A 15299-nucleotide genomic window follows, 5' to 3' on the forward strand; every position below is an offset into this window, starting at 1 on the left:
ACATGTATGAAACTGGCTCTTAGTTATCAGTGGAAAGTGATTCAACAGTCCCCTTTAAGAAGTAGCCTCCTTATTTTTAGTGCCTGAGCTTCATATCCCGTGCTTGATTCCTCAGCCAAGAGCTAATTGCTTAAGTAGTTAAGTAGTCAAATACTAACAGACTCTTAGCCAAAATAAGCACACAGCCAAAGTGCTGCTGCTCCTTCTTAAGTGGCAGTGAACCTATGTTATTTGGGAATGCCATAGACTGCTAATCTCGTTTGCTTTATGCAACAACTGAGCTTTTGAGTTACGCTGAAATCTTCCTCTGGCTCAGTGTTACCCATAATAAAGGGACAATGCCTTATTAAGCAACACTTTAGTTCCATTTTCTTTTGTTAACTTCCAGCCAGGGGAACAGTTATTTCAAGAGAACCCAAAGGTTCATACACATTACGTATTGAACATTGGTTGGTCATAAGAGAGACTAATTTACTGTCCCTACTGTTTCCAGATAAATTACCCAGAAATAGGGAAAGTATTCAGAGTAGTTCCATAGGAATAAAAATGGGGAGAACCTGCCTATGTGAGTGTTCTGTGTGTTAGAACAGGGAACTGGGCACAGGCTTGAAAAGTCTGAAATGCTTGCTGTAACTGTCTCTCATCTCCTTTTGGGCTTCTGTCCCCATATATGTGTTCATTGTCAGGTCCCCATAGCTGGTTTGTAGGAACAAGCCAGGCTCATTCCTGTGGGAACATTTATTACATTACAGGGTAGAAAGAAAATAGTGTCTTCAGAAAAACTTGGGATAAGTGCCAAACCCTCACCAGAAAATGGTTAGGTTTGAATTCAAACATTCCCTCCTCTCATAAGAAAAGAATGTTCCTCAGATGCATACTCCTTAGCATTTGTAGACTTCTTTTCCTCAATGCTCAAAGCTTTTCCTGTTATCTTGATTAACCTTGCAACATTCTTGTAAGGCAGGCCATATTGCAGACAGGAGGCTGAGCTTGAGAGAACAATGACTTGCATTGTGAAACTGCCCCTGATTTGAGGTGAGATTTGAACTGGGAACTTTTCAGTTCCGGGCTTGTTCTCATAATGCTATGTTGATTTGATGGAGGTGTGATCAACCCCCTGAGACTTATACTGGAGTCTGTTGAAAGGAAGACCTAATGGTTATGGCAGCCACCAGGAATTCAAGTTTTATTTCTTGATGCAATATACGTGCATCCTAGTATATCCTTAGACAAACCATAGTTTCTCTGTGCCCTAAAGCTCTCCTTTCTGTAAAGGTAGCACTACCTTAGCTTCTGGAAAAAGTATATGCTACAGCAGTGATATGAATAGATAGGTGGGGATGTTCTATATGGAATCAAGAAAGCATCAGTGCACAGTACAAAACAGGGCAATTGGCCTTCAAAGCAGAATCCTAGAATCTCCATTTTCTTCTGCAACATATAAAGTACATTAGCAAGCTCCTAGCCCTCATGATTATGGAAAAGAACCTTAAAACTTGCTGGGAATTTCTACTATGGTCCCAGGCTATGGTCTGAAGGCACATAAAGCCAGCTCCCTGCTGAAGCTAAGCAGGGTCAGGTCTGGTTGGTGCCTGGATGGGAGACTGCCTGGGGACCATATGTAAAGCCGCCTTGGGTTTCTATCATTAAAAGAAAGGCGGGGTATAAATGTAATAAATAAATACTGTAAATAAATATTATGGATCAAAGTTGGGTTGTCAGGGTGGAACTCTTCCTGAAAGCTTACCTGCTCCATTCTTACAATGTGTAGTACAAATTACCTCATGTTCTGACATTATAATGCTTTTTTCCCCTTAGTAGCCAATGATGTTGGCTGAGGTGGCAGTACTCAGTGTAATAACGTTACGTCTTGGGGGGTGGGGGTAAAGCAACTTGCTGTGTCTTTGGTAGCAGCTCCAGATCATTGCAAATTATGCCAAAACAACATTTGGGTTTAGTGGTTGCAGAATTCTTGGGAGGGGGTTGAAGCCAAATTAGATATGACTCGAGATCTGTCTGAGCAGGTCTTTAAAAGTGTTGTTAGTAGCCACAGAAGACCCAGATTTGTGTCAGGGCCACAATGCTGGTGGGTTTAGCCTTTCATGGGAAACTGCCTTTTACTAAGTCAAGCCATTGGTTCATCTAGCTCAGTATTGCCTGCACTGACTGGCAGCGGCTCTCCAGGGTTTCAGACAGAGGTCTTTCCCAGCCTTACCTGGAGTTTCTGAGGACTGAACCAGGGACCTGCTATGTGCAAAATGGATGAGACCTATGCCCTTTCCCCACATGCCCTATTCCTTCCATTTTAAAACCACTGTTCTCCCGCAGCTGCTATTTTGCCTTACAGGGCAAAAGCATACTTGTACCTGTATGTTTTGCCCTAGAGAGCGAATGGTAGCTTTGGCAGGTGGGGGCTGATTATAATAGGGAGAAATTGCGCCCTTCCCCAACTGCTGTGTCCTAGGCCTGAATCCTCTCCCCCTGTCTCTGTTGGCTGTTAACACTTTTTTTAAAATTCAGGAGATCCTGTTCAGAGATCTCCAACATCATGCCAAGCTTGACCCTAAGTTACAGATTTACAGACATGCCTCCCGCCCTCCCTCTCACTTGTGCATACTTGTACTCTGATACTTATTACAAGCTGCCTAAAATCCTGAGAGGAACCTGCTGATGTGGCACTGTCCTCTGCTTTCCCTTTTGTTTACGTTTTGTCCACTCATGCAAACAGATTTTAGGCCCAGCCCATTAAACAAACATTTGACTTGGGATACCTTTAGGCTGGTAGGACAGCTGAACGTCAAAAGACTAAAGTAGTGACAACAGAAGATTTATGTAACTTTAAAGTTGGCAATGAGGACATTGAACTTGTCAAGGATTATCAATACCTTGGCACAGTCATTAACCAAAGTGGAGACAATAGTCAAGAAATCAGAAGAAGGCTAGGACTGGGTAGGGCAGAGAACTAGGAAAGGTCCTCAAATGCAAAGATGTATCACTGAACACCAAAATCAGGATCATTCAGACCATGGTATTCCCGATCTCTATGTATGGATGTGAAAGTTGGACAGTGAAAAAGGCGGATAAGAGAAAAATCAACTCATTTGACATGTGGTGCTGGAGGAGAGCTTTGCACATACCATGGACTGCGAAAAAAACACATAATTGGGTGTTAGAAGAAACTAAACCAGAACTATCACTAGAAGCTAAAATGATGAAACTGAGGTTATTATACTTTGGACACATAATGAGAAGACATGATTCATTAGAAAAGACAATAATGCTGGGAAAAACAGAAGGGAGTAGAAAAAGAGGAAGGCTAGACAAGAGGTGGATTGATTCCTGAACTTACAAGATCTGAACAGGGTGGTTCAACCCAGGTGCTGTTGGAGGTCGCTGAATCATAGGGTCGCCATAAGTCAAAATCGACTTGAAGGCACATAACAACAAATGTTTAATGTATTTTGCTTTTACTTTAAAAATACACAGGTCTCTGTGTGTGGAGCATCAAGTTGGAACTGTAGCATGCAGGGAGGGCGTTTGTTTTACTTTTCCCCCTGCACAGTGGTTTTAGTGATAATCTCCCCCCTCCCAACATATCCACACACACCATTTGCCGAGGGGGAAACTGCAATTTGTGCCAGTGGAGCTTCTCTCCTGTGAAACAGCACTTTTAGGGGAGACGTATTAACTTGGACTGGAGGGGGAAATGATTAACCCCTTCCCCATGCACTGCAGTCTCAATCCTAATCAGTTACCCTCTCCTGCTGCATTTTAAGGTAAAGATGATAGATACATTTTGCCTTGAAAGAGGCAGAGGGTATAGCCAGGGTATTACCAACTAAAATGATGAAACTGAGGTTATCATACTTTGGACACATTATGAGAAGACATGATTCACTAGAAAAGACAATCATGCTGGGAAAAACAGCAGGGAGTAGAAAAAGAGGAAGGCCAAACAAGAGATGGATTGATTCCATAAAGGAAGCCACAGACCTGAACTTACAAGATCTGAACAGGGTGGTTCATGACAGATGCTCTTGGAGGTCACTGATTCATAGGGTCACCATAAGTCGTAGTCGACTTGAAGGCACATAACAACAACAAGGCAGGTAGGAAGTTCACAGCTGGCACGAGAATGTTAGAGCAGTTAGAAAAAGCTGCCAGTGCCTGTTGAATGGACCACATAGATGGAATGGACCAGCAAGGGAATAAACTGTGTCTAAGGGAGAGTGGTAAAAGTGATCTTACTGAGCTGACAATATTTCCATCAAATAGTAGAAGAGACCATTATTGTAAATCTTTTTTGTGGGGAGGGGACTGTGAGCCTTTTATGGAAAGTTGACCCATATAAGTTATTAACTGCCTGTGAGCCTGTGGGATATAAACCCAAATAATAAATACAACTTTTTCGGCAGTGGAAGAGTCAATGAATATAAAGATTATCTTGCTGGATCAGATGGAAGCACTCTGTTAGGTAAATTAGTTAACATTTGAAGGATGGGCCATAGCTCAGTGTTGGTAGCCTATGCTTCGGATGCAATAGGTCCCAGGTTCAGTCCACGGCATCTCCAGGTAGAGCTGGGAAAGAAATGCTGAAATGCAGGAGAGCCAGTTTGCCATCTAGCCCAGGGGTGGCTAATCTGTGGTCCTTCAAATGTTGTTGAACTACCATTCCCATCAGACCCTGCCAGCATAGCCAGCGGGTCAGGGATGTCGTCCAACAACATCTGTAGGGGCAACAGGTTAGACCACATTACTGGTCTAGACAGTACTGAGATAGATCAGTATAAGGCAGCGCCCAATGTTCTGGGATAGGTCTGTTAGGGCAGGGATGAGGAATGTGTGGCCTCAGGTCTAATTTCAGACAGATAGTAGGCGGATGAGGGGGGGGGGAGCCAGCACCCAGTCAGCCCTTTCCCCGGCCTCGTATACAGAAGTGTGAGAAGCCCACACATAGGACCTGAGAGCGACAGCACTCTCCCCACTTATCATTGTAAGTAACTGTTATGCATAGCCACATTGCCTCCAGCAGTGTATGTGGGGGACATATGTGTGTAATTCTAGCCTCTTGTCAAAGAAGGACAAAATGAAGGTAAACAATATGTTTACTCTCTATCCTCATGTATATTCTCGTGCTGGGAAAAACAGAAGGGAGTAGAAAAAGAGGAAGGCCAAACAAGAGATGGATTGATTCCATAAGGAAGCCGCAGACCTGAACTTACAAGATCTGAACAGGGTGGTTCACGACAGATGCTCTTGGAGGTCGCTGATTCATAGGATCGCCAGAAGTCATGATTGACTTGAAGGCACACAGCTGCATCACTAGCGGGAGTGCGGGGGGGTGCTGACCTCCAGTGCGCGCCCTCCCAGGGGTATGGACGAGGTGGCTGTGCCTGTGTGCGTGCGCGCATGCGTGCACACTCGAGGCCAGCCCCCCCCCGTCCATGCCCCTGGGAGAGCGCGCGCCGGAGGGGCACCCAGCCTGAGAAGGCCTGGGAATGCCGGAACGCCTCCCTCACCCCGCCGACGCTGCTCCCGGTCTCGCCTGCCTGCCCGCCTCCGAGGAGGAGTTGAAGCAGCCTTGCCAGGCAACGGCGCAGGGCAGGGCGGCTCTGGGTGTCACCCCCCTCATGGTGACACCCGGGTGCAGGCAGCACCCTCCGCACCCCGGTAGTGACGCCCCTGAAGGCACATAACAAAATTCTCATGTATAATACTAATGTATATACTACCAATCTCTCCCCCCCCCTTAAGTGCATTCTGGGAAACAAGTAGCAATTAAACACCACTTAAGAAACAGAATTCTTTGAAGTGAATAGTTTCTCAAATTTGCTTTGTATGAATATTTGCCTTGGGGAGATGAATGGGAGAAGAAGGCCCCTTTCAAGCTTCTCTATCTTTCACAGTCTTCCACTGAGTGCCCCGATAATATCTCTAAGGTTGTGCTACTTAGTGGTGCAATTAAGTGGGGAAAGGAGCTCAGTTGTGGAATTCCTGGCGCCTACGTTGATATCCTTTCGGTGCCAGGTTAAAACCTTCCTATTCTCCCAGGCATTTTAATGTATTTTAAATACGTTTTAATGTTCTGGTCATTCTAATTTATTTTATTGTTGTTATATATTTGTATTTTATATTTTGTGATTGCTGATTTATTGTATTATTTTATGTTGTAGACCGCCCAGGGAGCCTTTGGCTAAGGGCGGTTTATAAATTAAATTAAATAAATAAAAAATAAATAAATAAATTCCTCCAGCTTTCTTGCTACTCAGAGTCCCAGCCACTGTCTGCCTCTGGAAATTTGTGTGCAGCCTTTGGCATTTGTAGCTGCAAGATCTGTTTGTTCACTGGGACCTTTGCCAGGAGTTGAAGTTGGAACACCAAGTTGATTCATTTTTTTCCTTTGACTCTAGGAGTTCTCTCTCTCTCTCTCCTTTCGTTTGCTTTCTTTTCTAACACCTAGTCAGCTTTTGTCTAGAAGCTTTAAGGCAAATTCTTTTAAAATTTGTAACAATTCAACTCTTAACATGGCTGGAGCTAGTGTATAAAAGAAGAAGAAATCTCTATCTTGCACTGTTTGTGCCTTTTTGAAGGTCTCTAAGCACTTGCTGTCCTGGATTAGCAACAGTTGACAAAAGTCCCACAGTGGGGCTGAGGGCACAGCTGGTTACAGCACACGCCTCTTGGGTGGAGTTGTCAGGTCACAACTCAGAGTTTGCATTATTTAATGCTGGCCTGCGCAACCAACTTGTAGCCCATTAAGACAAACAAAGCCCACGATCCATGTGTTGTGGCTTGCCACGTGTTTGCCAGCTTTCCTCCATTAAACAGCTAGGTTTATCGAGGCCCTGCTTGGCTCAGTGAGTTCAGTGGGGCTGCTTTAGCAGATCTGCTGCAACTGCTGAACAGGATGCAGCTTCAGTTTCTCCTGCCCTGCTCCTCACTGTCCCTTCACTAACCCTTCCCTCCCACCTGCCGAAGCAAGCAGTGCTCTTGTGTTGCTCAATTCAACTGCAGGTGGGTGTATGCGCAATGGAGCCAGAGAAGGAGTAAGTCTGGGGAAACAGTGGCTTCATCTTATTTTATGATCCTAAGTGCTTCATTCAGTATCCAGTGGTTAAGCAAAACCAACAATTAGCAGATAGAGAAGATACCGACAAATTACAATTGAAGTAGACTCTCCCCCACCCCACTTCAGCCCCTCTCCCACCTAGCTACCTGTCTATCAGCGTGTACAAACAGAAGCATAATTCAGGTTATATACATACCCCAATATGCAGTACTATCTAAGAGAAACTGGAACAAAGAAAAAAAGCAAGAGGATGAGATCTTCTGGGGGTAAGGAAGGGGAACACAATTTGTTAGTCTTCTCTAAAATGTTCAAGGATTGGCTACGATCATGCTCTTCTCCAGATCTAGATTTGTTTAAGAGATGGGTGAGATCTCCATGTTGCAATTTAGGAACTCTCCTGGTTGAGTCGTTGGATGATTACCCAAGGCACAATAATGGGCTTACAAACGTTGGTCTTTAAAAGCAGAACTTAACTGTCTGGTTTCTTTCCTTCCAGTTTTACAAGGCATTCTCCAAGAAACCTGAGGATGGCATAAGACTTTACCGTATGTATCCTGAAGTTAATTCCTACCTAAGCTCAAACTGTTGCTACTATGAGATGGTGATTGGAGTTTAGTTTACCAAGCTGGGCTTACCTAGAAAGATCTGTCCCCTCACCATCCTCCACCCAGCTTCGAATCAGAGCATATATGGAGGAAACATAGGACCTTCCATAGGTAATCAAAGCTGAAGATGGCCCTCCATAAAATGTCCTGAGGGTGGTTGCTAGGTGAGGCACAATCTCTTTGATCTTTCCCACTCCACTTCACCACCTCCTTCTTTGTGATGTTTCTTGATTTGGTCTGGTAATGTCAACCTGCAATTCTTATCAAAATCAGCAACACGGAGCCAATTCCAATCTATTTTTTATGTCTTGAGATTCATATTTATGGTAAGACAAATCTAGTAGGAGAAGACTGACTGGATGGATCCAGGGAGTGGTCAGTGCCTCGCTACAGGAGGGACTTATGCCCACTGCCTTGAAAGACGTGGTGGTAAGACTCCTCTTGAAGAGGTCCTCCCTGGATCCAGAGGTTTTAGAAAACTAACATCCAGTCTCTAATATTCCCTTCCTGGGCAAGATGATCCAGAGGGTGATGGCTAGCCAGCTGCAAGCATGCCTAGAGGAAGGAGATTAGATCCATTCTAGTCTGGTTTGTGGCCTGGTTTTGGCACTGAAACAGCCTTGGTGGCCCTGATACCTTTACCAGGAAAGATATGGGGCAGTGTGACCCTGTTGGTTCTCAGTTTTTGATACCATGGACCATGGTGTCTTTCTGAAGCGACTGAAGGAGGTGCAAGTTGGAGGCACTGTATTGCAGTGGTTCTGCTCCTACCAGAAAGTAGTTCTAGGAGATTATTGCTTGGCGTTGGGCCTGTAGAGTCCCCCAAGGGTTCATTCTGTCTCCTATGCTATTTAACATTATGTGAAACCATTGGGAACTGTCATCTGGAGATTTAGAGCACGGTGTTATCAGTATGCTGATGACATGCAGCACTATCTCTCCATTCCATCTGAATCAGGAAAGGTTGTGAATTTGTTGGACAGGTGTCTGGAGGCAGTGATGTGCTGGATGGCAGCTAATAAACTGACATTGAATCCCGATAAGACAGAAGTGGTGTGGGTGGGTGGTTCCCTTGTCCGGGAATTAGGTGTACAACCTGTTCTGGGAGGTCAGTTGTACTCCCCCTGAAGGAACAGGTTTGTAGTCTGGGAGTACTCCGGAATCCAATTTATCACTAGAGTCCCAAGTGACTTCTGTGGCTAGCAAGTGCTTATGCCCAGCTGAGGCTGATTTGTCAGCTATGGCGGTTCCTGGACCGGGATAGCCTGGCCTCAGTTGTCCATGTTCCGATAACTTCCTGTCTGGACTGTTGTAATATGCTGTATGTGGGGCTGCCCTTGAAGATGGTCTAGAGGCTGCAGCTAGTGTAGAAGGTAGCTATTAGGCTAGTAAATGGGACAGTCTGATTGGACCAAACCACTCATGAAAATTCTGCACTGGCTTGCCAGTGAGCTACCAGGTCCATTTCAAGGTGTTAGTACTAGCATATAAAGCCCTAAATGGCTTGGGACCCAAGTATCTAAAAGTGCACCTTTCCCAGCATCAACCATGTCAGACCCTACAATCGGCACTCGAGGCCTTTTTGATGGTGCTGCCACCAGCAGCTAATCTGGGACAGGGCCTTTTCAGTGGTGAGTCCCCATTTTGGAAGGGCCTTCCCAATGAGGTGCATCTGTCTCCATCACTATTAACTTTCAGGAGGAATTAAAAAACATCCCTGTTTACCCAGGCATTTGATGGCTGAAGAGGACTGTTCCTGACAACCTGGAGATCATTGGATGAAAGAATGTTTTTAACTCTTATTGTGCCTTAGAATGTTTTCAACCTCGTTTAGAATGCTTTTTGTTTTGTTGCTGTTAAATTGTTTTGTTAATATGTTTGCCGCTCTGGGCTCCTTTAAGAAGAAGGACTGGATATAAATTCAATAAAATAATAGTAACAATCCATGTACATCTCCCCCCAAAATCAAAATTAAGATGGGTCATGGGAATATATGTTCTGGTCCTGATCAGCTTGTTAGGAAGACAAGATGTGAATTGCTTTCCAGATGGCTATATTGAGATCAGAATCTGTACACACAAGCATTTATGCATATGATTGTGTAAATTGGTGCATCTTTTGTATTTATTTGTTAAAAAAATGCCAGCATTGAGCAGTGGGTAGTTATTTATTATTATTATTTATTAAACTTTTATACCGCCCGACTAGCAATAGCTCTCTGGGCGGTGAACACAGGAAATACAATAAAATACACAATATAATACAGTAGGAACATATAAAATAAGAACAATCTAAAAACAGTACAACAAATATGAAAATCAGGTTAACTTAAATTAAAATGCTTTGGAAAAGAGGAAGGTTTTAACCTGGCGCCGAAAGGATAACAATGTTGGCGCCAGGCGCACCTCCTCGAGAAGACTGTTCCACAGTTCGGGGGCCACCACTGAGAAGGCCCTAGATCTTGTCACCATCCTCCGGGCTTCTCTATGAGTCGGAACCCGGAGGAGGGCCTTCGTAGCAGAACGTAATGCACGGGCCAGTTCATATCGGGAGAGGCGTTCCAACAGGTATCGTGGTCCCGTGCCGTATAAGGCTTTATAGGTTAATACCAACACTTTGAATCTGGCCCGGAAGCATATTGGTAGCCAGTGCAAGCGAGCCAGAACAGGTGTTATGTGCTCGGACCGCTTGGTCCTTGTTAACAATCTGGCAGCCGCATTTTGCACTAGCTGTAGCTTCTGAACTGTCTTCAAAGGCAGCCCTACGTAGAGCGCATTGCAGTAATCCAAACACGAGGTTACCAGAGCATGTACAACTGATGTGAGGTCCTCCTTACTCAGATAGGGATGTAGCTGGGCTACCAACCGAAGTTGGTAGAACGCATTCCGTGCCACCGAGGCTACTTGAGCCTCAAGTGAAAGGGAAGAGTCTAGGATGACTCCGAAGCTACGAACCCACTCCTTTAGGGGGAGTGTAACCCCATCCAGGATAGGGTGTGAATCCACCATCCGATCAGAGAAACCATCCACCAACAGCATCTCAGTCTTGTCAGGATTGAGCCTCAGTTTGTTAGCTCTCATCCAGTCCATTGTCACGGCCAGGCAACGGTTCAGCACATCGACAGCCTCACCTGAAGAAGATGAAAAGGAGAAGTAGAGCTGCGTGTCATCAGCATACTGATGGCAGTGCACTCCATAGCTCCTGATGACCGCACCCAACGGCTTCATGTAGATGTTAAAAAGCATGGGAGACAGAACCAACCCCTGCGGAACTCCACATTGAAGAGCCCATGGTGTCGAGCAATGTTCCCCAAGCACTACCTTCTGGAGACGACCCGCCAAGTAGGAGCGGAACCACTGCCAAGCAGTGCCTCCAACTCCCAACTCCGCGAGCCTCCCCAGAAGGATACCATGGTCGATGGTATCAAAAGCCGCTGAGAGATCAAGGAGAATCAACAGAGTTACACTCCTTCTGTCCCTCTCCCGACATAGGTCATCATACAGGGCGACCAAGGCCGTCTCAGTGCCAAAACCAGGCCTAAAACCCGATTGAAATGGATCTAGATAATCAGTTTCATCCAATAGCGCCTGGAGCTGGCCAGCAACCACTCGTTCCAAGATCTTGCCCAGGAACGGAACATTTGCTACTGGTCTGTAGCTATTGAAATTTTCTGGGTCCAAGGAAGGTTTTTTCAGAAGTGGTCTCACCACCACCTCTTTCAGACGGCCAGGGACCACTCCCTCTCGTAAAGAGGCGTTTATCACTTCCTTGGCCCAGTCAACTGTTCCATCCCTGCTAGTTTTTATTAGCCAAGAGGGGCACGGATCGAGTATCGAAGTGGTTGCACGTACCTGTCCAAGCACCTTGTCCACGTCCTCGAGCTGACCCAACTGGAACTCATCCAGTAAAACATGACAAGACTGTGCTCCGGACACCTCATTCGGATCAACTGCTATAAATTGGGAGTCTAAGTCCCGGCGGATGCATAAGATCTTATGCTGGAAGTGCTCAGCAAACTCATTACAGCGGGCCACTGATGATTCTGCTGTGTCCTGAAGGTCTAGATGGAGTAGCCCTCGGACAACTCTAAAAAGCTCCGCTGGGTGGCAAAGAGATGACTTAATAGTGGCAGCAAAATGTTGTTTTTTTGCCGCCCTCACCGCTCCTACATACAGCTTGGTAGAAGCACTAACCAGCGCATAGTTGCATCTGTCGGGAGTTCGCCTCCATGTCCACTCAAGCCGCCTCCTATCTTGCTTCATCGCTCTCAGCTCTGGAGTATACCATGGAGCTGTATGAGCTCTACAGAGGAGAGGGCGCGCAGGAGCGATTGTGTCAACAGCCCGGGTCATCTCCGCATTCCACAGAGCGACCAGGGCTTCAGCAGGAGCACCAGTCCTATCAGCCGGAAAAAACCCCAGAGCCCTTTGAAAGCCTTCAGGATTCATTAGTCTCCGGGGGCGGACCAGTTTAATAGGTCCCCCACCCTTGCAGAGGGAAGAGGCTACTGAGAGTCTAAACTTCAGCAAGCAGTGATCTGTCCATGACAAAGGGAGAGATGTAAAACTCCCCACATCCAGATCACTATCCCCATGTCCAGTAGCAAATATAAGGTCTAATGCCCCGACATATGTGTTGGACCACTAACATATTGAGACAGCCCCATGGTTGTCATGGAAGCCATGAAGTCCTGAGCCGCCACGGACAAAGTAGCCTCGGCATGGATGTTGACATCCCCCAGTACTAATAGTCTGGGGGATCTCAGCAATACCTGCGAGACCACCTCCGTCAGCTCAGTTAGGGAAGCCATTGGGCAGCAAGGTGGGCGGTATACCAAAAGGATTCCCAGCCTGTCCCTCTGGCCCAACACAAGGTGCAAACACTCCAGACCAGTAACTGCATGGACATGGTGCTTGGTGAGTGAGATGGAACTCTTATAGACCACAGCAACCCCACCTCCCCAACCCTCAGATCTACCATGATGCTGGACCAGGTACCCCGGTGGGCAGAGCTGGGAAAGACTAACTCCTCCCTGCTCGCCCACCCAGGTCTCGGTTATACATGCCAGATCGGCTGCCTCGTCCACAATCAGATCGTGGACGAGGGAGGTTTTATTATATACCGATCTGGCATTTAAGAGCAGCAACTGGAGATCTGAGAGTTGGCTGAGAGGACAACCACCAACCCTGCGGGTGTGAGAAGTTGGGCCTTGCACTTCTAGATAAGCTGTTGTGTTTCATTCTGGGGCTATTTTTTATTGATTTTAATATTTTTTCTCTCTCTAGAGATCTCTAGGAAGTGTAGTTTCTGTGTAGGGGACTAAAATTCTCAAACAGCATTCTCAGCATCCTCACCAAACTGCAGTGAAGACCAGCAGCACTAGAAAATTAATACAAAGACCCAGAAGGAAAGGCAAAGCAAGAAACTGATGGGGAAGAGTAGTCACTTACTACTGTATGAAAATTGCCTGATGCATTTTGACAACAAATGCTATCGACAAATGCCCTTGGGGCAGCCAGTGTTCAGATATGAGAGAACATATTCATTGATTGAGTTGTTTTAACAGGTGCATCAGAATAAGAGAAAACCTAACCCCCGTTCCCTGAGGTTGACTGCTATTGAAACACATTGGGCAATTTTCATGTAATAATAAATTACCTTTTGTTTGGTAGTGTGCCAGTCCACCTACAACGAATGTCACACCTGCCAGGTTCTCCCCTACCCTTTCCTTGCAGGCACTCTTAGCTGCATTGAACAACTGACAGCATTTGCCTCCAAGTCATCCCCCACTGGGTTGCCAACTTTTCTTTGTGTTACTCCTCTGTCTAGAAAAGTAACTGCATATCAGACTGCTGAATAGGTGGACCTTTTTTGTGGCATAGAGGAAAAAAAAGTGGTGAGAAATGTTTCATCTGTTTTATTTCTGTGTGTCACTTAGGCATAGGAAAAGAGCCAATAGAAAGGTTGGCAATTATACTGGGGACCAGCAAAGCAGCTGGGAGTTTGGGCTTGTAGAATCCAACACACCGTGATTTATCTCTCACTAGCCTGTTGTTGCAGAGACGCATGCAGCCTCCCCTGTCTTCCTAGCAAGATGAATTGCTTTTCTGGAGGTCTGAAGGCCAGCACCTAGCTACAGTTTCTGTTTTTGAAAAAAAGCCCAATAGATACTGACTGCTTCCATTTGTACTGAAGGGGGGATCAAACAGTTGTAGCTCCTTACTTGAGGAGATCCCTTATTGCAAAGTTTGAGAAAGTCTACTCAAGGAGAGTCTCCAGAATGACTTACAGTCTCTGTGGTGGGAATCCCCATTCGGGAAGGAAGATCTAAGGTTGCACTTTGGAGAAAAGATAGTATCTGTGTGGTATGAGCCAAGGAGGAGTGCAGTAGGGAGTGGTTCCCTGGCTGGACTTAGAGGGGTGTGTGTGTGTTTTGCAGCCTGGCGCAATATTTTTCTCATATCCGGACAGTATTTATTTTGTCCCTAGATTCTCTCATGTGGATTGCTCCTCACCCCCACCATTTAGTGATGTTTTTGTGAGGTATGCAACTACTGTTGAGAGTCACTGTTCATGTGCTGGAGCCAATGAGGGAGAGGCAAGCCATGGCTGGGGGAAGGGGCGGAGTAGAAACTCTGCAAGCAGGCTCTGGAAACCCTGGAGCCTGAGTGGAAAACTCTGTAAGAGGGAACTAGATGATGAAGCTTCTCAGTCCCTGTTCTTCAGATCAATGCTTAGAGCAGCCAGGCAAGGGGGGGCTGAGGGGGGGTTAACTCATGCAAAACCCTGTAACATCTGTTTACTTTATTACCCAGATTCTCATGGGGACCTCTTGCACACACTCACCTCCACATGCTTGCAGTTGTCACAGGTTTAGACAAGCCTGCAATAGGTAGACTAAGTCCCCCCCCAAATTAAGAAAGGTTTGAGAAACACTGCCCCCATAATGATCCCAAGGAAGCAGACACAATAGAAGCTGTTGTTGGTCAACTGTGTCTTTCCTAGCACATGACAGGTGTCTGGGGGCAAGGAGCATGTTGGCTGGTGCACAGTGCCTGGCCTGAAATACAGTTGTGATATGCTTTCTCTCCTGCACAGATCATGGGGATGACATCCGGAGCTTGAGGGAGTCCATAATTACCTCGGTGGAGAGGCATGAAGGTGTGTGGCCTCCAGCCTGCCCACCACTGCAGCCAATCAGGTAACTTAGGAGGAGAATGCTAAGTGGATTGTAACATTTTAGCTGGGTGCATGTGCGCATTCATGTGGGTAAACAGCGTGCAGGGAAGTCTTTCCATATATTTGGCCTTTATGGTAAATGTTTTACTGATTTAAAACATTTTTTTCATAATTTTTATCCTTAAGCTAAAACAGTAATAACCATATCTAGCAACAGTATGAGTCAAACTTGATCCATACTTTCATCTCAGGTAGGGACAGTTTCCTTGCCTTGCCTGAGCATGCCACTCCATAATAACAGTGCTACTAATACCTAGCATTAATATAGCACTTTAGTTTTCAAAGTGCTTCTTAGTAATCATTGGAACAACCCTGTAAGGTAGGTCAGTATTATAATTCCCCTGTTGCACAACACAAAGAAGTCTTCTTTTTCCTTTCTGCCTGAA

The 15299-nt window shown here is 45.8% G+C and overlaps 1 protein-coding gene across 1 annotated transcript in view; it reads left to right on the forward strand.

The window, feature by feature from the left end:
- The window catches only part of QSOX1 (quiescin sulfhydryl oxidase 1), an 89143-nt gene that overhangs the window by 35395 nt on the left and 38449 nt on the right, over positions 1 to 15299 (forward strand). Inside the window, exons 3-4 of the mRNA XM_061634252.1 lie at positions 7566 to 7614; positions 14773 to 14875. Of these exons, the coding sequence (XP_061490236.1) occupies positions 7566 to 7614; positions 14773 to 14875 (152 nt within the window). The remainder of the gene's footprint in view (positions 1 to 7565; positions 7615 to 14772; positions 14876 to 15299) is intronic.

The sequence above is a fragment of the Rhineura floridana genome, chromosome 6 (assembly GCF_030035675.1).
Source record: "Rhineura floridana isolate rRhiFlo1 chromosome 6, rRhiFlo1.hap2, whole genome shotgun sequence".
NCBI classification, from domain to species: Eukaryota; Metazoa; Chordata; class Lepidosauria; order Squamata; family Rhineuridae; genus Rhineura; species Rhineura floridana.